At 44.5% G+C, this 25,950-nt stretch overlaps 1 protein-coding gene across 1 annotated transcript; it reads right to left on the bottom strand.

The window, feature by feature from the left end:
• Window positions 1-7,883: 7,883 nt before the first annotated feature.
• Coq2 (coenzyme Q2, polyprenyltransferase) lies at window positions 7,884-25,950 on the bottom strand. Its single transcript, XM_051198098.1, has 7 exons — window positions 25,692-25,950; window positions 20,222-20,388; window positions 16,314-16,435; window positions 15,271-15,356; window positions 13,478-13,611; window positions 11,265-11,453; window positions 7,884-8,669 (listed from the first exon to the last, which is right to left on the bottom strand). Exons 1-7 carry the CDS (start codon window positions 25,948-25,950, stop codon window positions 8,496-8,498), a joined length of 1,131 nt encoding a protein of 376 aa, XP_051054055.1. The 3' UTR covers window positions 7,884-8,495.

The raw sequence follows: 25,950 nt of genomic DNA, 5'->3' as shown, positions 1-25,950 counted from the left end.
GTATGTTACAGGGGAGTCAGGGTTCCCTTTTGCAGTTTCTCAGTCTCACTGATAAAAGAATTTTATTTATGTGTTTATTGTTTGTGTTTTGAAACAGGCGGGGGGGGGTGGAAAGAGGAACAAAGTCAAGCCTTGTTTGTTAGCATCAAAGTGAGGGTCTACGGGGGGCTGCAGGGACGACTGTAACACTGAGAAACCCAGAGTGGCGGGGTAAGCATGCTTAGGGTTTTGATTGGTACCCTGAGAGGAGATACAGAGACAGGAAAGGGACAGCCTTAGCACTGCAGCCAGGAAGCAACAGCCTCCAGGACGGGGCTCCTTCTGAGGGTCTTGGACCGCTCTTACCCACACTCGTTGGGGGCTGTTCACGGCCTGCCTGAAAGAGAAAGTTTCTCTTTCGCTTGGCACTGGCCCAGCGGAGTCCCCGGTTATTGCAGCTTTATCAGTGTCGGCAGTGCAGGCGATCGATCGGATCCCACAGGTGAGAGGACAGTGCCACTGTTGTGGGTAATCAGACTTTCGGTTCCCACGCCCGAAGACCAACCCACAGAAGCAAGGGGCCTAGGTTAGCATCTGGCACTCACTTTGCCCCTCCTGCCAGATCTGTAGCGTGTGGGACTTGGAATCTTTGCCACTTTGATTTGATAGGATAAGTAAATCACTTGTCCGGACTGTCCTGTCCTAAGGGATTGTTTTAAAACTTGGCGTGAATAAGCGGTGATTCCAGAATTGAAGAAAAATTCCCTTTCTTTTGACTTTATTGTTTGTTCTACTTGTAGGCACGTAGCTAATTATCCATTTTCTACATGAGAGAATGGAGAGGGAAGGAGGGGGCAGGAGGAGTGAGGGGTGGGGGAGGAGAAAATGAAAGTATTCCTTAAAGAGCAAAAGCTCTGTAGACAGCTGTTTAGCTTCAAAGAAGTTCCTCATCCCTTGAATTAAATTTACCTACACATTCACTATCTGTTCCCCTTAAAAACTGCAGATATTTTTATAGTGTGTAACTGCCCTACTGAAGCATGAGATTTGATACGAGGTATGGATCTAGGGACAGTGTGTGTGATGTTTGTGTGTGTGTGTGTGAGTGTGTGAGATTGGTGTCTGTGTGCTTAGGGTGTGTGGTGATTGGATTGTGTGTGATCAGGGTATTGTGATTGGTGTCTGTGTGTGTGTGTGATTGAGGTGTGATTAGGGTGTGTGTGGTTGGTGTATGTCTGAGGGGTGGGGTTTAAAGAGAATGAACAACTCATTCTAAGATATTGGCCCAGAGGTTATCAGAGGTACCCATTCTTTGCCTGTCAGAATTGGATACTAGACCAGAGGCCAAGTGTAATTTGACCAGGGCAAGTTGAACATATAGAATTATTAACTATTCTGAGGAAATGACTAAGAGGGATAAGGAGAATTCAAAGGTACTCTAGGGCTTATGAAGGAAGACGGGCTAAAAGGAACTCGAGGCGGGCCCGTCTCCTCAAGCTGACACCCTGGAGATGATGCAGCTGAGGAACACTGGGTGGTAAGGGCCTGCTTGCCTATAATCTGTGAACAAGCAGATCACCCTTTCAGGGAGCCAAGAACTGGTGCTGGCCAGTAATCCACAGGCATGACTGGAGAGGAAATGTGCAGGCAAGGATGGCCAAGGGCTGCGGGTAGGAAGAGCTCAGCTGATGTGCGGGCCTGTGCAAGAACTCCACATGCCAACCCTGTGTGACATGAGGAGTGCTGTGCTCACAGAGTAGCCTGAGACTGCAGTATAAAGGGGCTATTCTTTTCTTCTTTTCTTCTGGTTTGCCAAGACAGGGTTTGCATGTGTAGCCCTGGCTGGCTGTCCTGGAACTTTCTCTGTAGACCAAGCTGGCCTTGAACTCACAGAGATCTGCCTGCCTCTGCCTAGAGAGAGCTGGGATTAAAGGCGAGCGCCACCACTGCCTGGCTCACACACAAATAACTTCTTATGAGAGAGAGAACAGGGAAACCCTTAATCAGGCTCATGTGTGGCGTGTGATTCCAGAAAACAAAGACAAAAGTGATTCACTGAAAGGGAGGCATCCACAGCCATGGCAATGTCTGAGGGAATGCTCCTAGAACTGAGGGAGGGAGGGAGGGAGGGAGCAGAGGAAGCATGGGGTAGGTGAGCCAGCAGGTAACTGAGCCTGGCCACACAAGGCAACTCTAAGGACCTCAGCTGGCCCCTGAGGGAGGCTGGTAGTCACTGACGGGGCCTGAGCTATGCTAGGGGGCTGGTGTGTGTGTGTGTGTGTGTGTGTGTGTGTGTGTGTGTAGGAAGCTGCTGCTGTGATCCATGGGAAGGAAGATGGTGACTTGGGTCAGTGTGGCAGCTGTCTATGGTGTTTGAAGGTGGTACTCAGGGGCCATGGATTTGGGGTTCAGCATCTGGGGGAGGAGTCACTGATAACTGCCTGGCTTTAGCCACACAGAAGGAAGAATGGACACCATTGCTAGGGTGGTGGGTGGGTCAAGAAGGCTGGATGAAAGGGTGGAATTCTGTTGGGAACATGCTAGGTTGGAAGGCACTTTCTGGTGTTGAAGTAAAAATATCAAGTGGGCGGCGGGTCAGCATTGGATTCTGCTCAGGCCAGGCTTATGGAAGAGGTACCGAGTGAAGGCATGTACTGTGTTTAATCAGTGTGTAGGTGAATCTTGGCCAGGTGGCACTGAAAATACAGCCTAACTCTCTAAATGACCACTAAAAGTTAGGAATTAGGAAAAAGTCCATCAGCATGTATTTAAAAATCACCTTAGCTACATGCAAAGCTCAGGGAAAAGAAAAACACATGAAATAGTTTGGTCATGATCACTGTTTTCTGGAAATTATTAGTATTATTCATAATCACCTAGTTTCTGAAGAATGTTGTTATCCACAACAACAGTCTGGGAACTGTTATGGGTCATCCTGTCCACAAAGAAAATTAATAACTAAAAGATGGACTCATAGCAAGAAAGGAAAAACAGAGAAAACAAGAGCTTCTGTCAATAAGATATAGATAAATCCCTGACTGGAAAGTACATTCTCCCAGCCGCTCAAGGACAAGGCCACTGAGCCCGCTGGTTCTTGAGAAGGAAAAACCCCCTAACCTTGCAGGTGTGCTAAATCTCTGTAACCTAGGAAACCTTATTAACCATCCAAGTTTTGAACTTTCCCATGACCTTGCTTTTAGGCCTAGTGAAAATAACAGGCTAGCTTTGAAACTGGCCTTGTTAGCTTTGATGTAAATCCTATAAAAGCTATCTCAATTCTGCCCTGGAGGTCCTCAGTCCTCTACCCCTGAGTGGCGTATGACTGTGGACTCCAGTGCACTTGGAATAAAAATTCCTCATGCTATTTGCATCGAAACTGCTTCTCATGGGTGATTTGGGGTGTCGCCTTTCCCGAGTGCAGGTCTTTCAGCACAGGTCTGTCAATCCTTCCACTTGGGAGGCTGAGCCTGGAGGACTGAATGTGCAGGGCCAACCCTCACTGTGGAACGAGTCAAAGGCCAACCCAGGCAACTCAGTGAGCTTCAGTGGCAGAGATTCACCTAGCTCATGTAAGACTCTGCATTCAATCTCCGTGGCAAAACCACAAAACAAAACAATAAAAACAATAAAAAACACAAGCACAGAGGGCTTAGCCCTGAGTCTGGCTTAAGCCATTTTATCATGCAATTATTACATCACCTGATCAAGGGCTTGCCTAGCAGGGTCTTCCACATGGTGATGTTTCAAATGTTTGATGACTAACCAGGACACAAGGATGAGGTCATTTACAGATGTTAAACATACCCCCCCTTTCACAGAAGAGACAGTTCAGTATAAAGAACAGAATGCAAACTCCTCCAAATACCAATAAAATGATGGGCTTATTAATGAGAACATGAGCCCTCTGATGTCAGACCCTGGTACTTACTATTTAATAAGGCAGCATGCACCCACAATAACTGTCACCCAACCGGCAAAGGCACCCCAACAAGCCATAAGGAAGGAATATAAATCTCCTATTAACAAATTGTAAAATATTAAGTGCCACTGGTGGTCACAGGTTGTAAAAGAAACAACTTATTCCTGCCTGGTTGCCGTTAATGAACAAATTAATTTATCTCCACATTGACTACAGTCAGGAATGAGCCTTGTGCATTGGGGACATTCCAGGGGTAGACATGGGTCTCTGAGTTTGCCTTTCCAACAGGAGAGACAGAAACATTCTCAGCTTACAAGGAATGCATTTGAATACCCAGACCTCAGAGAGATGAGGGGATCACTGGTAGGTTTAAAGCAGTGATTCCAAACCAGGCTGCTGTGGCTATGGTTAGGATGTAGTTAATGGCGCCATTTCAGTGCTACAGACTAGGTTCCCAGCCAATTCAGAGGCTAGGCTAGGAGAGTTGAATGTCTCTTCATTTTGTATGAAACAAATTCTTATATATCTAGTGGGTTGAAACAGATCAAACGTATGAGCTTATAGTTCTGGAAATTACAAGCCTCAAATCTGCTTCATTGGCCTGAAGTCACAATGTCAGCAGGCCTGGCTCCCTCTGCATGCCAAGACATGAGCCCTTATCCTGGGTTTTTAGTTTAGAAAGGCCACTTGCATCCCTCAGCCCATGACCCTTCCCTTCCATCACTGCAACCCTTGCTTTCTGTGATTGCATCTCTTACTACTTCCTTTGATCTCCTGCTATCTCCTAAACCCCCGTGGTTACTCGTAGCCGCAAAAGGGTTATTTTCCTGCCTCCAGGCCCTTAGCTCAGACACGCTTGCAGTGCCTCTACCCTATATGGTAACATTAGTAAGTACTGGCGTCTTTCTTTCAGCCCAGGACAGGAGCAGACACAGGAAGGGCCAGAACTTGAGCAGAGAGACAAAACCCAGGACTGGGTTGCAGAGTGTAGAGTGTGGCCTCATCATGGCAGGTTTGGTGCTCTCCAGGACTCCTGTGAAGCGAACTTTCTCAGGATACCGGATGCCGGATGTGAGGCCACGAGGCCTGCCTGCTAGCCATCCTTTTCTCTTTGCAGAGTCTGTCTTCCCCAATTACTCCTCTACATCTTCTCTTTTGAAACGGTCTGGTTTTGTAGCTCAGGCTGACCCGGAACTCAGTTCTCCACTTGTCAAAGCTGGGATTGCAGGTGTGTGCCACCACACCCAGCTCACACTTGTCTTATATTTCCATTTACTAGGACAGCGGCTCATCTAGAATCTTGTTTTAAGTTAGTCATGTCTTCAGAGTCCTACTCTGCAAGTGCAGGGTTAAGATTTCAGAGTACAATGTAGTAGGGCTAAGACTGCCCACAGTAGGTCCAGACATAAGCCAGCTCAGCCAAATGTTGGCAGCTATTGCAGATGACAACGTGGTATCTAAGGGCTGCCACCTGGAGCGTCTCAAGGACTCCCAGCAGCTCACCTGCCTATGGCTGGGACCTCTCTCCTGGCGATGCTGCTAACGTAGGATAGCTAAGCATGACTGGAGGAGCACAGAGACTGAGCCAAGAGGGTGTGTGTGTGTGTGTGTGTACATGTGTAGGTGTGGAGGCTGAGTTGGGAAATGGCAAGGTACAGCCGATGGTGGGACCCTTCACAGTGTGGTGGAGACATTGAGTGCTTTGCAAAGGTGCCAGGAGGAGGGAGAGGTGGCATTGGGATGCAACTTCTGGATCCTGTGATTCCTGTCTCCCTTTCACCCCACCATCTGTCTGGGCTACAAGGCTCTTTTACCTATTTCTGTTCTACCCACAGGCTCAGAAGTGGACTGGGTCTCCATCTAGCATATTTCTCAAGGCCAGACTAGCACCCTAAACTATCACATCAGCAAGCACCCTCAAACCCAGCTGGACTGGCCTTGGATGGCTGCTGGGCTCCTCTCTGGCCTGAACTTGGTTGACTGTCATTTTCGGAGCACATGACCTACTCCGAACTCATGACTTACTCTATCTTTGCTCCCATCTCTCTTTTATCCACCTACATGACATCTGCAGCCTTGATACAGGAATAAGAAATGGAAAAGCCCAAAACAACTGGATTAAGTTGAATCACCTTTATAAACGAGAGAATTTGTAACTCCACCATCCTGTTTATCATGAATGCTGAGATTTTTGTTAAATGTAGGGTTTGTTACCATGTAACTTACATCTGCTCACATAGGAAAATGAGAAACAACTGATATTCATGACATTCTCTCTTCTGACTGTATTCAGCCAGAGCTAATGGATAGCCATCCAAGCATTTCAAAATGTATGGGCTTTTTTGTCATTGTCTAGAAACAGAAATCAACAGATTTAAATTCTATTCCAATGCAGTCAGAATTAGATAAAAATCTAAGGAGACCATGTGATCTTAAAAATAGAAAGCAAACATTCCCGTCCTAGGGCTGGCTGCCCAGATGTCTGGGTTCTCCCCAGAGGCCAAGAACTGAAACCCAGGAACAAAGAAAGTAAAGACTTGGTGGGGAAGTGGGGTGGGATAGCAGGGCAGAAAGCCGGTCCCGAAGGGTGGGTTCTCCGGGCCAGTCTTTCCTAGGTGCCTGGATTCCACCCCTCTTTCTTTCTCTATCTACCCATCACCCCATCTCCTGAGCCCAGATGGCCCTTTTGGTACAGAGCGGTAGCAGAGGGTGAGACAGCAATCCAGCTGCTGATCCGGGCTCTCTCTCCACAGTCCAGCTGCTGGGTCCTCTCTCTCTAACCTTTCTCCTGATGCCTGTTCCCTGTTAATGCCTCACTTTGCTGCTGCGTGGCACGTACAGCTGCTACTATGTGACATCTGAACAGACTGCTGCAGAACTCCAGTCACGGCTCATTCCCCCAGGCCTCTCAGTGCCTTGTGCTGTCCCTACTGTCATTCACGTTAATGCTCACTGCAGCCCACAACCATATACAGAAGTCAGCTCACCATCAGCAGCAGTTGCTTACATCAAGTAAAGTATACTTCAGCTTAATAACTGATACAAAGGGAAACAGCTAGAGCACAGACAGGAAGAAATACTGCTGGAGCTGGAGAGCTGGCTCAGCGGGTAAGAGCACTGGCTGCTCTTCCACAGGTCCTGAGTTCAATTCCCAGCACCCACAGGATAGCTAACATTGTTTGTAACTCCAGAACCAGGGGGATTTGATGACTTCTTCTGACCTCTGTGGGCCCTGTTCACAAACATACCTGCCAACAAAACATCCATAAATATGAAATATAAATAAAGGAGAAAAAAACATATTATAACAGACAAAACTGGGCTGGAGAGGTGGCTCAGCAGTTAAGAGCACTTGTCCTTGCAGAGGCCCTGGGTCCAGTCCCCAGCACCCACAAAGTGACTCATAACCATCCTTAAGCCCATTCTGATTTCTGTGGGCACCAGGCACACACACACGGTGAACATACATGCATGCACGCAAAACACTCATCACATAAAAGAAAGAAAAAAGAAGAAGAAGAAAAAAAACTAAAAAGAATGAAGAGAAACAGGTTGTATTTGTTGAATTAAAAGCTCTTTAGAGAGTGACATTTAAGGACCTGCTGTGAGGGAAAGGCAGACATGTCACTCTGAGCATTGTGAATAGTGAGTGCAAAGGCCCTGAGTTAGGTGTTTACTCAAGCTGAGGCATAGGTGGACAGCCTGCCTATTGTGGGTGAGACTCTGAAGGGTAGAGATGAGCTCTGATCATGGAGGCCTTGGCAGGGAGTGAGACCTGGAAGGTGTCCCGAGTGACTGGGATACTGACTAAAGGGTGGGCTGGGAAACGACTTGACCTTACTTAGTTTTCTGGCTGCTTCAATAGAAGCATAATAAAAGGGCAACATGGAGAAAATAGTTCATTTATGTAACATACTACCATCCTATAAACTATGACAATTCCCATGTCAGGGCTGTAATGAGAGTCACATACATGGGTGTAATAGTAACAATTTATTCGCTTACACTCTCCTAAAACATCCACAACCAGAATGGCTTCTTAAATTACAGCTCTGGCAGTGAGTAGAGATCACAGTAAAGAATAGCATACCCCAACTTATCAGAGGAGAGTCTTAGCGAGAAATAAAGCATATAGTCACTTTCATAAAAGCCATTAATTTAGATGAGTTACAAATCAAGGTTTTTTTTTCTACAGTTCATGAAACTTCAGATGAAATGACAAGGACAGAAGGCTGCACCAATTTAAGTTAGGGTCTTCCTAACCCAGAGGAGTCCCTGCCATGACAGGGAGGCATTCTGCTAGGTAACAGCTGTGCTAAAGTCCAAAGAACACACTCTACTCACATGCCTCTTGCCTCTTAACAGACTGCTCATAGAAATCTAACATTGTGGTCTCTAGCCCTGAGTATTTTATAAGTGGTTTTATTTGCTCGGGTGAAATCCAGAGGCCTGGGCACGCTACACAGTGGGTCAGCACACACTCTACCTGTGAGCCTCAACCCTAGCCATTTGCTTCTTTGAGACAGGGTCCCACTGTCACTGAACGGCTTTGACCTCGAGGTTCTCTTGCCTCTGCCTCCTGAGTGCGCCACCAAGCTCAGCTGACCTGTTGATTTTCCACTCTAACATCTTCAGGTTTTTTTGTTTCTTCTGTCTTTTCTTTCCATAAATTCCCAAGGACAATCCCTAAAAACAAGAGTATTCCCAGTGTGCGGTTGGAGGTAAATTTGTCCCAGCAGTCCTCGGGTCTGTGGATATCTACTGTGTATATCTGAAAGAGAAAAAAAGTGTAGGCAGCACAGGCAATCTACTCAGAGAAAATAAAAGTTATACAAAGCCATTATTATACCCTATCTTCAAAAGATGAAAACGTGTCTTCCTGGGGATTCATTTAGGCTGGATTCTAAATGCTCTGGCAGAGGTGTGTGAATGTTCTGAGGAGTAATCCTTTGCCATGCTTGGTTCTAACCATAGGTCGGACTTCTCCAAACAAATAAATGAACAAACATGAAACACTCCAATCTCCAAAATGGACACCACAGCTAGAAACTGCATACATGGCTTTCTGTGATGAATCAGTCAGGGTGCAGGTGCTCTGAAATCATTGCATGCATGGCTAAGTGACTAGGACAGACATGACACACATGTAAATTTCATGTTTTAATTTGGGCCCCAATCCCAAGACATTTATTATGTACATGCAGATATTGCAAATTTCTAAAATGTCTAAAATCAAAGCCTTCTGGCCCCAGCACTCAGAAAGGGACCTCCACCTGCCTTGAGCACGTAAACTTGTGGGCTTTGAAGCTCCACCTTCGGACTCTGGCTTTATTTTACACAGCAGTTTCTCAAATAGTGATAAAAGGCTCTGCATATTTTTTGCTCTCACTAAATGAAGGATGCTCCTAGGTTACTATGACAACCACAGATGTTCTCTCCGTATGTTTCTAACACCCTCCTGTGCTCACTGGGGATCCAGAGACCCGGGTCTATGGCCAGCACCTAGATTACACACGTTCTTTTCACACCAGCCCTGTGGATATACCAAAAAGCCTCACTCAATTTTTCTTCCTTCTTCCCTTCCTTTTTGGACAGGGCCTCACTGTGCAGTTGGGGCTGGCCTTGAATTTTGGATCCTCTTGCATCCCTTGAGCTAGGATTATAGCACTGTATGCCATAGGCTTGGCTAGCCTAAACTGTCTCTTTTCTATTAGGATGTCAGCAGACTCAAAATCATGACTTCCTTTTTCATGGCAAGTTTCAGAACAGCCAGGGTTTTACACACACACACACACACACACACACACACACACACACACACACACGGGTGGGGGGGATAGTGTACTGACTATAGATGCACTTTAAAATATAAAGTAGCCTGCATATTTCTTATAATACTTAGAGATGCTTGTATAGTTCCCCCTCCTTTACCATCTAATAATTTAATGTATACATCTATTTAGACCAGACAATTAATTGAAGATTGTGGGCCTTGTAGAGCCAAGTTCTCAATTCTCAGGGACTCTGAGACCTTCCAAAGAAGAAAAGGTGAAAACAGTAAAGAATCATGAATCCTAGCATTCTATCAAGGACCATCAGCCGGTGTAGTCTATGTCAGACTAGTTCTGTCATGCATGTCATTCAAGTCTTGCCTACATGACATACAGTTCCCAATAATACATATAAAGCACCATCTAAATGCAATTCATGAATACCTTCTTGTTCTATTCAAAGAAAACTACCACACTGGTATAGAAAAGGTCCACTTTTTTGGCCACTGGTCATTTTACAAGTCCCTTCAGAAGGTTTCGATATCGGCCTGTGGCAGTGGAGGGGCTGGGAAGCTGGAGGGACATTACAGTCACAGCTGTTTCCTAGCCAACTCGGTTGAGTCAGCATTTCCTGCCGGTTTCCTTGTTCAGGAGCTGGGATTTAAAACCAAGGCCTCGAGCACTGGAGGCAAGCCCTCTAACACTGACCTGCATCTCTAGTCTGTTTTCATTTGGAGATCAGGTTCCACTCAATGGCTTAGGCTAACTCATGGATCCTCCTGGCTCAGCTCTCTGAGAAGCTGGGATTCCAGGTTACGGGACCCATGTTTTACCTGGCTGTCAGTGGTCTCTATAGCAATGGAACTCATGATTGTTATGTTTTAAAACTGTGTGTGTGTGTGTGCATGCACGCACCTAGGGGTACGCTCACACACACATGTGCACACCATAGTCTCCACATAGGGGTCAGAAGACAACTCAAGGGAGTCGGTTCTCTCCTACCATGTGGGTACTGGGGATCAAAACTCAGGCCATGAGACTTAGTGGCAAGAACCTTCACCAAATGAGCTACCTGTCTGGCCCTATTTTATTATTATTACTATCTTAAGGTTTATCAGTTTGCTTTTGGAGTAATCAACTTAACCCACAAGCTTCATCTACAGTTGAAAATTTCCCAGACATATCAGAAGTAATTTCAGGAAAATCAAAGGAGGAAAAAAAAATCCTCATTTAGATTTGTTGTTTTTCTAAATTAACAGGGCTAATTTTATTTTGTTGGTTTGTTTTGGTTGTTAGTTTTGAGACAGCCTTGGCTATCCTGGAACTCATTCTGTAGACCAGGCTGGCCTTAAACTCAGAGATGAAACTGCCTTTGCCTCCTGAGTGCTGGGATGAAAGGCGTGCACCACCACATCCAGCAATGCTAATTTTTTGATATGATAAGTTGATGAGGAGGGAGGGGCCATTCAAAGTCATACAAGCTAACAAGTTTATTTCAGAAAGTCCCTTGCCTAGTTATCTGTGGTCAATTTAAAAATAATATACACGCTTTATAATAAGGAAAACTGAGGGGAAAGTTAAGGAAGAGGTCAAACCTGATGAGTCAAGTGGGCTCCGACCGCAGCCACAGCAGCGTAGTAGGGGAGGGTCTGACCACAGTTGGCTCCTGCAAGGCTCAGTGCCCCCAGCATGACGACCCCAAAGCTGCTGAGCCATTTCTTGGTGTTCTCCCTGAACAGCAGTGCCGTGGACTTCAGGCCAATCAGAGCGTCATCTTTTTTGTCCTAATACCAGGAATAGGAAAGTATGGAAATCACATTTCTTAGGTATTCAGCTTAGCCCTTTTTACTATATTTACAAGGTCAAACAACTATCTCTGTGCTCTAACAAAGAGCACATGCGTTACAGAATGTGGCACTACACTGCCAGCTACAGCAGAGGTGTGAGGAGCCATTGGAACCATCAGACCACAGTCCGCACAGTCAGCAGTCGGCCGGCTCCACGTGCCACTCTACTTCCTAGGACCCCATGATGACCTGGGGTCCGACTTTCACGACATTAGGACTAAAACTCACTGTTACATTCTAACGCCAATTATTTTATTTTTGAGGTAGAGTCTCTCCACATAGCTCTGGCTGCCCTGGAATTTGCTGTGTAGACCAGGCTGACCTTGAACTCACAGCTCCATTTGCCTCTGCCTGCTGGGAGACTTAAAGCCCTGTGCCACCACATCTGGTTTCAAGCTTTCTCAGTTTCAGAGGTGCTGTTCCCTGCATGACCACACCCAGCCACTTTCCACTCAGCCCAGTTAACTCCTTCATGCAGACCTGGGTGCTGATGGTTTTGCTGCTGTCCCTGTCACTGTCTCCTGTAACTAGCGCGCACACACACACACACACACACACACACACACACACACACACACAGAATAAATATTCTGTTTTTAAAAGTTCATAAATGTATCCTGACCAGACATACAAACAGTAACTAATTGATGTGGGGAATGTATTAATCATTTCATAATGTGTATGTATGATAAAGCATTACTTCATATACACTGCATGTAAACAATATTTATATTCACTGGACTTCAGGGAGGCTGGCAAAAGTATAACACACAAGATCATGAATCAAGAAAGACAACAAGAGGCATCCCAAACAAGCCACACAAGGAAACATCTGTAGAATGCTTGCTCCTCTGAGTAAAAACTCCTTTAAAACAAGATTTAGTTTACCATGTGTCTTCCGTGTATGGGTGCCATGGAGACCAGCAGGTGGTATCAGATCCCCAGGAGCTGGAGTTGCAGGTAGTGTGAACCACCAGATGGGGACTGGGAACCAAACCCTGGTCCTCTCCAAGGGCAGGGAGCACTCTTAAAACCACTGTTCTTGAAGTTTTACTCATACACTCACATGCATGGAGTGTCAGTGATGAGAACATTATTTAATTATCAAAACTCAGTAACAGCTTGGTTTGCCAAAACAGACATATTATATTTAAAACCATGATGGCATTCCAAATCAAGGAACTATTAGGTGTTTTCAAGTGACAATAAAAAAGAATGTATTAAAAATCCGTGAATAGTCAGATATGATGGCTTTGTGCCTGGGACCCAGCATTTGAGGCTAAAGCAGAAGTGCTCAACACTCTTCTGTGACACATGAGACACAGTCTCAAAAACAACAAAAACTAAACTGAACAAAGGAAGTGCGAAAGGTCTGCCTAACATGGTGATCACAGACACAGAGAGAGGTGCTGAGCAACTCGAAGCATGGAGCATGGAGACCATGTGGGCTTGAATGTCAGCTCTGTTCCCCACTGCACAGGGAAGCACAGGAAGTCACTTACCTATAAAACAGGGACAAAAAAGACACCCGCTGTGCAGGCTGTTAGGGAGTTAACTTAGTATTTGTGAAATATTTAAAATGATGCCTGGAACATAGTAAATATTATTTCAAAGCTTGTGAACAAGACAGAATAAGCCAGTTGAACTGCTGAGTGGACAGCAGTAAAAATGAACAGAGCTGTTTTGTTGAATGAGGGGAACTGGGGTTTCTTTTTAGGGAACGATGGCTTTCCTTTCAATTTGGTTCTCACTTTAAAGTCACTGTGCAGATGTGTAATCCCACCTCAGGGAGTAGACACAAGAGAATCAGGAGTGCAAGGTCATCCCTGACTATACAAGTTCAAGGCCAGCCTGAAATGTTGCCTCAAAAAAAACCAAAATCAAACCAAACAAGAAACAAAAAGCATTCTTAGAAAGCAATAGCAGCCAAACCAAAGTTAAGAAAAATATAATTCCTTTACCTGATGGGCATAAATAGTATCATATATCAGTGTCCACATAACTCCAGAAAAATAAAGAGGCAGGCAAACAGCTGGGTCACAGGAGCCCTTGACAGCAGACCATCCGAGTAATGCGCCCCAATTAAAAGTCAAGCCTACAATGGGTGAGGCAGGAAGAGGGGAAGAGGAATGTACATCAGCACTCTACAGGAACATGCGGGTGAGCAGCATGTGTCAAATGCTCACTTCTGTCAGGCCCTGAGATGCTGCCTGTGTCCTTCAGAATCTTCTCTGCCTCTTGTGGTTGGTACTTTTTATTTGTTCCATCTTATGAAAAACCAAAATAGGCACAGAAAGTTTAACTAGTTATTAAAATAGCATAACTGATAAAAAGAGTAATATCCTTTAATAAGGGAACTACAAAGTTTGTGCCTGGCAGAACCAACAAACTGTGTGTGCTGGGTTTGGAACACACACCTGCCAAGCTCAAAGCCTGTGTCCTTCCAGCCTCACTCTACCTCCTCTCTCAGCTACGGGAACAAGAGTACAGACAGAGCAGCTACTTATTCTGCAAGCCAGCCTCTTCGAGGTCTGTAAACCCATCCACATGCTGACAGCGCCTACGTCCTACCTGAAAGGCCTGTCACCTCCTAGGCTCTAGGCTCAGCCTTCTGCTGCACACCTCTGCCTACAAATCTCTCAGGACCTGAAGCACGAGCAGTGTCTCGAGGCAGTCTGCAGAGACCTTTTCTTACAGTGTCTGTTCCCACTGGGAACCCCCTTCCTCTACTGAGAAAGCATCTCTCTCTCCTTTTTGGTCCTATCACATTCATGTTTGTCACCCTGTACTTCAGTATCTGTTGTCCTCTAGCTCCATAAAAATGGTGACTGTGTTTTAGTCACGTTTACCTTCTGAACACCTGGTGTGATTTCTGGCACAACAACAAGTAGGGACTCGGTAACTGTTTAGAGTAATTACACCAGCTTTAATACATAAGTTTGAAGATAGTTGCTTATACTCCTTTTACCAAAAGATTTCCAGATCCATTGGAACATTACTTTCCAGCTTAAAAAATGAAGAGAGAGAAAATCCAATGAGGATAAATATTCTGTCACAATTTTCCCACAAGTCAAGTCCTCATTACCCTATGAAATCTCTTTTGATTCTCTTATTACCAGGAAAATGGCTCATAGGATTAGAATCGGCCCAGGAGTAACTTAGAATGCCCCAGAAATAGGACAGAATAGTCTGGAAATAGTTTCTGATCTGGCTGCCTATCTATCTCCAGTTCACCAACAAACACTGTCTAGAGTGCTTGCTCTATGTGATGCCGGTGCTGGGCTATACGTGGAGATGCTTCTTAGTCAGTTTATTAATGGAGAGACAGCAAGGCACAAATACATTTTTGTTGAAGTTTGTTAAGAGTGGGAGCTGTGGAAGCCATCAATTTTAGCCTTTGTTTGTCTCAGAACTGCTTCCTACCTTACTCCTCAACTCCTTAGGATGCCCCAGTCAACCATCTTTTCATGACTGTAAAAGGCACTTCAGAGAAATAATAACCCTGATGATCTTAATAAATATGTAAGATTTCCTAGCCAATGAGAATAACTAATTAAATTCCTTTAAAGTATGAAAATTTATTCTTTGGAAAACCTGATGACTGACTTATTCTCTCTCTCTCTCTCTCTCTCTCTCTCTCTCTCTCTCTCTCTCTCTCTCTCTCTCTCTCTCACACACACACACACACACACATGCAGGATGTAAAAACACGGTAGGCAGTGTAAAGGGAAATACTTTGCTGTCTCAGTCTTACCCAAGGCTAACTGAGGCCAGAACGTGATTCTTTTCATTAGTGGGTAGGTGACGACAAGAAGTAAGGATGCTGCTCCCATGGCTATACTGGAAACAGAAGCAATGGGATTAAAGACATCACTAGAAATCATTACAAGTTATAGTAACACTAATTGCAACGTGTTTTTATCCTAAGTAATATTTTTGTGAAATTCTTAGCGAGAGTTTGACTTTACCTATTGTAGAAGATGATCAGAAAAAGGCTTTTTTGTTGTTGTTGTTTTGTTTTTTGGTTTTTCGAGAAAGGGTTTCTCTGTATTGCTCAGAAAAGTATTTTAAATATCACAAAACAATAGCTACCCCACACGGCACTTTCATGGATTAGGTTCTATTGTAAGTGCTTCAATTCTCTCCATTCATTCTATGAACTGTGTCTCTTTAGACTGACAAGAATGGGCCCATGGGCTGGAGAGATGGCTCAGAGTTAAGAACATGGGCTGCTCTTCCAGAGGACCTGAGTTCAATTCCCAGAAACTAAATGGTGGTTCACAGATATCTATAATGAGATCTAGCGCCCTCTTCTGGTGGGAAAGCATGGATGCAGATAACTATATACATAATAAATCAAATCTTTAAAAAAAAAAAAAAAAAAAAAAAAAAAATGGGCCCTCACAAGTTTCTCTTCTGTCATTTATATTAGTTACAGACTCTGAGACACACACAGCTCCTCTTGGTGTTAACTGAGTCTACCCACTTCTGCTTCCGAGAGTAAAATTACACACACCTATGGCTGTCTACACACTTGAGAACCTGGGGGAGGTCCCATTAGACTGTTAGAGCAAACACTAAAGGTGTCTCAATAAGCTGGTCTGCTCATGTGTCTGCTGAAGCATCCCTGAATCTTACAGTATGGTGAGTTACTTCACACTTCCTACCTAGCCCATGGCTGCTTCACAAGAATCAACAAACAGATTAGTAATAAAGAGAGATGATTCTACTTTATTTCCACATTTTCCATTTCAGAGGAGATATTTTTACACAACTGTGCAACCACAGCTAATGTACCTGTAGTAGTTCAAGCACAGGAGAACTCCCAGTGCCAAGGTCAGCTGTCCCCCAAGGAAGATGAAGGACTGGAAGGTTGAAATGTCTCCGGCGGCGATTGGGCGATTTGCTGTTCTCATAACCTCACATAGGAAAATCGACAGAAACCTTCAGTTCATGCACCAAGTCAACTGTTCATTTAAACATTGACTAACAGATGGGCTATCGAGATGGTTCGGGGGCCGGGCACCTACCTCCAAGCCTAACAGCTGAAGGTAGGGCCACAGAACCCACATGGCAGAAGGTGAGAAACTGCCCTTCTAAGTTTTACCTACACTCACACGCAGTGTTTCCTTAAACCCATATATGATCACACAAATAAATAAATGCTACTTTAAAATACATAATTAACCTTTCCCACCTGGTCCAGCAGCTGTTTAGTCCCAAGTAAATACACAGTGGCTTATATTAATTATAAACTGGCTGAGGGCTCAGGTTTCTTACTGGCTAGCTCTCTCTTAATTATTAACAAATAACTAGTAATCTATGTATTTCTACATGGCCTTATCTTACCAGAGAAGGCTCCAGCATGTTACTCCTTCAGGGGCTATATGGAATCTCCCTTGTGACCTCTCTCTGCATCCTCTCCCCAAAATTCTCATCTTGTAGTCCTACCTATACTTCTTGTCTGGCTACTGGCCAATCAGTGTTTTATTCATCAACCAATAAGAGAAACATATACAGAAGGATATCCACCATCAATAGATGACATATTAAATCCCCAGGCATCGAACATCATCTCAATGGCAGTGAAATACTTGTGCTTTGCTGAACATCAATACACAACCCAGACTCTTAGAGAAAATGGAAAAGGTTGGCTGGCTTAATTATTTCTTAACAATGCTTTTTCTCTGAGATGACTGCATTTAAGTAATGGAGCTGGAGAGATGGCTTAGCAGTTAAGAGCACTGGCTGCTCTTCCAGAAGACCCAGATTCAATCACCAGCACCCACATGGCAGCTTATAACTGCTTCTTAAATCTCAGGGAATCTGGCACCTTCACACAGACATATATGCAGACAAAACACGAATGAGTATTTTAAATGAGTATTTTAAAAACAATATGGAAATCCCATATACCCTTATGGTCTCTTTTATTAATAACACCCTGGGAAACTATACAGAGCCAGAATGTTGACATCAGTGGAGACAAAACCTATTAAGATTCCTACCACAAGGATCTCCATGTTCCCTGTGAAGAGTCGTGTGGTTCCCCCCTCCACAATCACTCCTGATGCTAGCAACTGGCCTACTGAGAAGCACATAGCATGACCCTTTCAGGTTTTCTTTTCTCTTGACATAGCCTCTGAAAGGCACCCACACTGTTTCCTAGATTATTTTGTTGCTGTTGTTTTCCGGTGCATAGATGTATTATGCATTGTTTACGCACACAAATGACAACTGGCTTGTTCCAGTTTGGAGCTATTATAAGTAAAGCCACTACATTCATATGCAAAATGTCATGTTATCATAAGCTTTTATTTCTATGGGATGAATGCACAGGAGTAAAACCCTCTGCAGTAAACAAGCCAGGTTCCCAGTCTGAAGCACGGCTGTGTCCCTGAACCCTGCCCACCGACAATATATGTGCTGTTCTCAGCAGCATTTAATTTACTGCTGCCATGGTCTTTCATTTCAGCCATCCTGACCGGTTTGTAGTGATTCTTTATTGCAGATGAAGTTTGCATTTTCATCAAAGCTAATGGTGTTAAAATAACAATTTTTACGTGTTACTTGCAATCTTGGCATGTTTTTGTTGAGATAGCTCTATTCATGTATTAATCAGATTTTTATTTAGTATTTGGTTCTGAGAATTTTTTTACACTGGTATCTTTGTAGGTATGTGATTTCAAAATATCCACCAGTGCATACCTTTAATCCTCTTAAAGAGGTCCCCAACATGTCTACACTGATTCTGACGAAATCCAATATAGCAATATTCCTTTTTGTGAATTATATTTTCAGCATTTCTCTTCAATTGCATTCAAGAGTTGCAGACTCTCTTTAGTTCACAGACTCTGATTATGATACATCTAAACTGTGCATTTGCTTACCATGATTATAGCCATTTACCTTTCTGAAAATGTCCTTATACAATGTACATTTCTGCTTTTTGCCAAATTTCACATTCAGGTGTATTTTTCAGTATTTTTTACTTGAAACCTAAACTTTTTTGTGTCCTAAGAGTCTAATCTCATTTACTTTTATTTTATGTGTATGTGTTTTGCTTGTACATATGTATGGATCACGTATGTACCTGGTGCTTAGAGAGGACTGGAAAGGGCATCAGATCCTCCAGAACTGGAGTCACAGATGGCCATGAAGTGTTGTGTGGGCACTGGGAATTGAACTTGGGTCCTTTGGAAGAGCAACCAGTGCTCTTAACCACTGAGTCATCTCTTCAGTCCCTCTAATCTCATTTTAATCTTGTTTTAGTTGGGATTTTGACATCACTTTCACCAAGGGAAGGGACTGTGGATGCTGCTTAGTTATTTGCAGATAGAATTAGAAGCTCACACTTACTCCCTGACCTCTGCTGGCCCCTGAGAAGTAGGCTTTTGTGGGTGCTTGGGTTTAGTCTGTTCCCTCCTGTGCTCCCAGCTTGCTGGCCTCTTCATTTCCAAGACTGAGATGTGAGGCAAAGGTATAGCACACTAATTAGCATGCTTTTCTGGGGGCTCCTGAGGCTCCGCCACCTGTTCCTCTACAGTCCCTGAGTTGTTTTCCATGTAATAGCTAGAGGTTTGGTTGTGCTTAGTGGGAACAAGGGCAGTATGTCTGTCCACCTCTGGGAGCAGAGTCAGACTATGTAAGTAGTTAGAGCATGGGACTTCCACGTGCTTTCTAAGGGAGACAAAGCAGCTCAGTCAGATACTGTAATTTTTCATTTCTTCTTCAAATTCCGTACTCCCCAACAGCTTTAGCTTAGTTTTGAAGGTAACTAAGAACAAAATCCTTTTTGAATATTTATTCTCAAATGTTCTCTTTTATAAACAAGCCCATCCTCCTCACACACGTGATAATGGATAGCACTGTTTTCATCTTCCCTAAGCCTTAATTAAAAAAAGATACTGAACTACTTTAAACACAAGCCTGAAGCCTCATTTATAAAACATGCAGAATGAAAAATGATCCATGAAAAGTGAAATTCATATCAGGTTTGCATTTGCTGGCCAATCAAGGGCCTCAGCTTGTCTGTATAGCATGGAGGTGCTTCATCACATGGCTTCTGCTCCTCTATCCCATTCTGTTCTCCAGAAACACACACACACAAAACACACACAGGGTGGGGAGGTGGAGTGGGGGTAGGATATAGAGATAAGAACAACTGTCCAGGACAACACACTTCTATCTCACTAAGAACACAAAAGGAAACTTGGAAGAAGTATATTTTAGTAGAAGAGCTCTTGTGATAACACTTCGATGGTGCACAATTTAAAGCTTATACATGTAAGAGCTGTGGGCTGTGGCGAGTGTGGTAAGTGCAGCTTCAGAGACTACTGAGGGCAGGGGCTTTGGTGGAGCCAATGCTAACACCTGACCTAGTTCATTTAAACTAAGACCTGCTTTACAGAAGAACGTCTCAGAGGAAGGGATGGCATGGGAAGGTTCAGGGTCAATTTCTCGTTGTTGCTTCCACCTTTAATTTCTTTACTCTTGGCTCCTACACTTGACATTACCTGTAAGACTCCAGTATATATCAGCCCTGCAGCCACTCTTCTGCTGGAAGGGAAGGGAACTGCACTTTGCAACAGCAGCTAGTTAGTCAACTGATACTTTTCATGTGGATTTCAGTGGTATCGTGTAATGTCATCACAGTGTTCTGCAGAAAAGAGAAAAGCCTCTGTTCCTTCCCAGAGTGAAGCTACCTTTTTATCGAAGTCACGGTCCCACATGTCATTAATAGTGCAGCCCGCTCCACGCATCAGAATAGCTCCAGTGCCAAAAAGTGACAACATGTACCAGTCAGGAAAACAGCCTGGTTCAGCGGCCAAACCAATGCTCCAGGTGCATGGCAAGTACAGCAGCCAGGTTCCTAAACAAAACCAAAACTACATGTGAAAAGAGAAAGGGACACATTTAAGTCAGACAATTGCTTCATTTACGTAAGAACTGTCCTGGCTATTGCTGCTGTAATGAACACCATGACCAAATGCAACCTGGGGAGGGGTTTATTTGGTGTGGCCATTCCCACCACAGTCCATCATTAAAGGCAGTCAGGGCAGGAACTTAAGGCAGGAAGCTGGGAGCAGGACTAATGCTTACTGGCTTGCTCAGCCTGTTTTCTTCTACTACCCAGGACCATCTGATCAGGGTGGCAATGTCCCCAGAGGGCTAGGCCTTCCCACATCATAAATCAAGAAAATGTCCCAGGCAATCAGTAGACACATTTTCTCAGTTGAGGCTGTCTCTTCCCAGATAAGTCTAGCCTGTGTCAAGTTGATAAAATCAATGAACACCCGCCCCCCCTCCAAGGACACAGTACAATGGTCACACCCTAAGAAATCATAATCAAAGTAAACCACCTGACAGGCCAATGCCTGGAATTCTGGGAGGACCAAGAATTCAAAGTAATGGGGTGTGGTGGCATATGCCTTTTATTATCAGAATTTCCTTAATCCAAGAGGCAGGCAGATCGCTTGGCCATATAGCAGATTCAAGGCCAGCTGGGTCTACATAGTGAGACCTTGTCTCAAGGGTTCAAGACTGGTATGATCTACATAGCAAGACCCCGTCTACAACAAAACAGCAATTTATCCCTAACAAAACCTGAAATCACTGGAAAAATAAGCCAGGAATGGTGGTATACATCTATACTCTCTGCACTTGAGAGGCAAAGGCAAAAGGTCAAGTTGAAGGCCAGCCTGGTCTACATATCAAGTCCTAGGCTAACCAGGGCTACATAGTGAGACACTGTTACAAAAGCAAAATAAAGCCAACAAACCAACAACAAACTAAACCCCACCAAATTAAGGGAAAATAAACCTGTAACTCAAATTGCAATAAGTATTTACCCGAACACATAAAAAGCCCATAAAAAAAAACAGAGAAGGAAAAGATCAGTAGCACAGTTAAGAATAGATAAAAGGGGCTGGAGAGGTGGCTCGGCATTAAGAACACACCTATACAACAGTCAGTAAAATCTTCCTTTACTGTCGCCAGTACAGTTCCCTGGGATGGTCTTAGGGGAAGGGCTACTGCATTGCAGCTTTCTGTTCTGTGCTGAGTATCTTCAAGCCACATGTATAAGGGGGGCTAGATTTTAATGCTTAACCAATAAACTAGATGGAAGTATGTTATACCGATGAGACACTTTACAGATGACCCTTGATATTCTATTTCTAAAACGGAAGTCTTTCAACTAACCTTTGAATATCTTACAGATTTGTTTTGCTTGATACAGGTCTTACTGTATAGTCCAGGATGGCCTTGAATGCTAAAGAGATCTTCCTGCTCCAGCATCCTTGGTGCTGGGATCGTGACTGCTTTGATAGAAGTTTTACTTCCTGATTTAGGAATGGGAGAGGTGAAGGGCAAGTTAAGGTGACACACACCTCTACCCTAACGCTTAGGAGGTGGAGGTAGTCTGCATTCAAGACCAGCCTAAACTCACGAGCTGGGGATGTGGAGCTCAGTGCTAGTATTTGCCTGGCATGTGCAGGGCTCTGGATTTGAGCTTACACAAAATGGTCAAAGTCCCTAAAATGTTTAAGGTGCCTACAGAGCAGAAAAGCAAAAGAAGCAACACTTCTCAAATACAATTCCTGAGAAGTGGCCAGCTCAGGGCCCGAATCCTGGTTGCCCTGGGCAGAAACACATTACTGGATGTTCACAAAGTACTGGCCAGCAGTCTAGCTACTCGGTATGTATAAATTCATCCAATCCTTACAGATGAAGGAACACAAAGCCAGGAATGTAAAACAACTGCTCCTGTTTGCAGGGATGGAGCTCACACAGGACAGAGGTGGAGCTGAGGCCAAAAGAGAAAATACTCGTCACTATTTCTTGGTGCACCTAGAAATGAAGGCTACACAACACACAGTGTAACAGGAACTTCCTTGGTCATGGTCTATACTGATTATGAGCTCACTTACTGATAGGAGGAACCTGTAGTGCTCCCTAAAGATGAGGCAGCTCCTGCAGACTGAAAAGTCAGGAGCCAACCACTTGTAAGGGGGCAGACACCAGACACTAAAGTATCTGAAGGCTTAAGTCTCAATTTCATCTGAAAACAAGGACAAAGAGCATCGATTTCACTGTGTTTTAATGAGATGACAATATTAGGGCTGATGGTTATGGAAACAGAACTTGGGGCTAACATGTGCTACAAGTACTCTACCAGTCTACAACTAGAATGGACTAATCAGCCTATATTAAGATATATAACATACATAAGCACATGCACAGTTTTCTCTAATTTCTAACTCCTGACATAATATTATTAATATTCTTGAGCCCCTGTCATATGAAGGCAGCTGATCACAGCAGAGAATATGTGTTTATGAATTCATGTATACAGCGGTTCTGAGTCAAGAGCTTTAACAGAATGCTTTTAGGTCCCAAAATAAGGCAGCGATTCTCTTATTTAACTGACTTTAACTGTGGTGGTCTGAAGAAGAATGTTCCCTACAGGCCCTGGCATTTAACAAGTGGCCTCAGTGGGTGATGCTGTTTGGGAGGCCTAGTAGGTGTGACCTTAGAGGACAAAGTGTATCACTGGAGTTTAAACATTGCCGTTCTCTGTTCCCTGCTTGTGGTTTGAGATGTGAGCTCTCAGCTTCTGTCCAGCCAGCTTGCTGCCATGCTCCTCAGCACGATGGACTTTATCCCTCTGGAACTGTCAGCCCAAGTCAACTCTTCCTTCTGCAAGTTGCCTTGGTCATGGTGTCTTACCACAGCAATAGAAATGTAGAGGGCAGGCTTTATCCAAAACTATATTGGTTAAGATGGAATCCTGACCCAGCAGTCTGGCTGAACCTTAAGTCATACCTAAATCTCAATGCACACGAGCATTCTACTTCTTCTGTCCCTACTGATTCCCAGGAGCATTTCTTTCTGTCTTTCTTGTGACACCTTCGTTCCTTATGGTTATTCTGTGAAGAAAGGTGGGCAGAGGTAGTGAGAAGCCAAGCAGGCTTCAGACAGAAATGTTTATTATGAAAGGGAAAAACTCTCTGGAAGATGGAGGAAAATGGTCAAATTCTGAAAGGGATGGGCAGAACAAAATGCAAGTATAGACTAAGCCTATGATTCTCTAACTATATATTTTCAAGACAACAATTTGGTGGAAAGAGTGCCACTTGTTGATTTCCTGAAATAATACAGGCTGATTGGTGATGGTGGCTCAGTGGTATTGCACTTGCCTAGCTAGCATAAGGGAAGCCTTGAGTTCTGGAAAACAACAGAACTTCTCAAAACTTCTCAAAAACAATGAAACCTGACACTGGTCTATGAAAGTAATCAAATACAATACCAATACAGTACAACAATAACTGTCTCACTGTCTTACAAGAGAATTATAAACATTAAACCAGAAATTCTACTGCCATTACTGCTCCTGACACACAGCAGGGGCCCAAGAGCATTTGTTGAGTGAATTCTATCCTGTAATTGTCTTATTTAGCATCAAAACATACAAGCCTCCATCCTAAGATACTTAACACATACAATTATAAAGATAATTTTCTCTAGTCCCCACTTCTGAATAGTGACTAATGCTAATGAAGGCATTAACAGTGCCCTTATATGCAGGCAGATTCAAAGTATTTATTGTGGTGCAGGTGGATGATATGGATAACTTTATGAAGCCAACATTAGCACTGCCCTTCTATAGATAAAGAAATGAAGGTTTCATTTAGCCAGTCCCTCCATTAAATGTAGTAGAAGGTTCAAATCCACCAGGTTGCCTCTAAACTTGGCTCATGATTGTTTTGTAGAGTCCTGTTACATTGTAGAATGTACAGCCACTAGAATAATGATGTTTAATTGTAGAAGCAGAAACAACGCCAGCTGTTGATCTGTTCTATACACCTGTTAAGTCTATCCTGTAGCTTTGTCACCCATAATCTAAGAACAGAATTATAAGGTGTTTGTGTAAACCCTGAATTACACAACACTCTAATAACGGCGGGCCTACCTCTTGATTTTATAGGCTTTTACTTTAATCTCTGCTTGCTAAAATTCAGCGCTTGAGTACCAAGCACACACATCTAGAACATCACAAGTCAGGCCTTGCTGGGTGTGGTGCCGCTCCCACCTCTGTTGTTGCTTGGAAGGCAGAAGCAAGCTCTGGAGTTTGAGGCCAGCCAGGAGTACAGACCAAGCCCTGGTCTCAAAGTAAAACAAAACAAGGTATGGTGGTGCATGCCTGTACTCCAAGCAACTGGGAGTTGGAGGCAGGGGGACATAGTTCAAGGCTGGCCTCAGATACATAACGGGACCCTGTCTAAAACCAAGACCCAGATAGGGACACTTTGGGAGTTCTGGGTAGGAAAAGGTAGAATAACAATTTACACACTTGGATGTACTTCTATACACTGAAACTGTACATATTGGCATCTAAATTAGCTAGAATTCAGCTGTTACCTCTTCATTACTCACTTTCTTCTGACCAGCTTGTCTCCACTGTTTAGTGTTGCAAGTCAGGCTCTTAATATACTACATTGTTTTTTGTTCGTTTTTTTCATACTTTCCTAGGTCATCAATTATGTTTTCCAACCAGAAACAAATTCTTTGAAAACTGGTAGTTTCCCTAGCTTTCTGACACTAATGCTGAGCAAATCCATTTAGTACCGCTGGACTGTGATTTAGGAACTCCACGCTTATGGAGCGTATGCTGTACCACAGCTGTCAACAGTGCATAAGTTAGTAACAGCAGGGAGTCTTAGAGAGAGGTGACTGTGCTAGTTTGACGTTGAAGGCAATCAGGAAAAGCGCTTACTGGCTGCGTCAAATGTATTAAATCTTTGTAACTCACGATGCAGAAAGAAAGCGCGGTACTAACACTAGGTCCTCCACCTCCTCTACCGAGGAGCTTTGATTTCTTCAATAATCTTACTTTGTGCCTCTTGGGTCTTAAAGGATTGGAGGCAGAATCGAAAACTAATGATTGCAGACATGCTTCAAAACTGCGAATCACCAAGCAAAGGTGCGCTCGCTGGATGGGATACAGGTTTATTGCCATCGCTGTCGGCCCGGGTCTCAGGACTCGGAGCGTGGGACAACCTGCACTCTCTGGCTCTGAAGTCCCGGCGACCGGCCAGGGCCACAGCCCGCCTGCAGCGGAGCCGGGGCGTGCAGGGCGGACGGCTCGCCCGCCCGCCCGCCCGCCTCACTCACCGATGGGCTTATCCAGGCGCATGAGGCGCAGGTAGGGCTGCAGGGGGCGCGGCGCCGAGTTCACCACGGCCGCGGCCGACAGGCTGAGCGCGCGCCTGCGCGGCGCCCCCGGGACGGGAGCCCGCCAGTCCAGCGCGCCCGACGACCCCGCCGTGCGCGCCAGGGCCAGCGAGGGCCAGACCCCGCGCCGACCTTGCCGCCACGCCGGCGGAACGGCCCGCAGGACCCGCGATAGCCCTCCGCCCCGCAAGCCCAGCAT

The sequence above is a fragment of the Phodopus roborovskii genome, unplaced genomic scaffold (assembly GCF_943737965.1).
Source record: "Phodopus roborovskii unplaced genomic scaffold, PHOROB, whole genome shotgun sequence".
In the NCBI taxonomy this organism is placed as follows: domain Eukaryota; kingdom Metazoa; phylum Chordata; class Mammalia; order Rodentia; family Cricetidae; genus Phodopus; species Phodopus roborovskii.
This window is presented reverse-complemented; position numbering and strand designations above follow the sequence as displayed.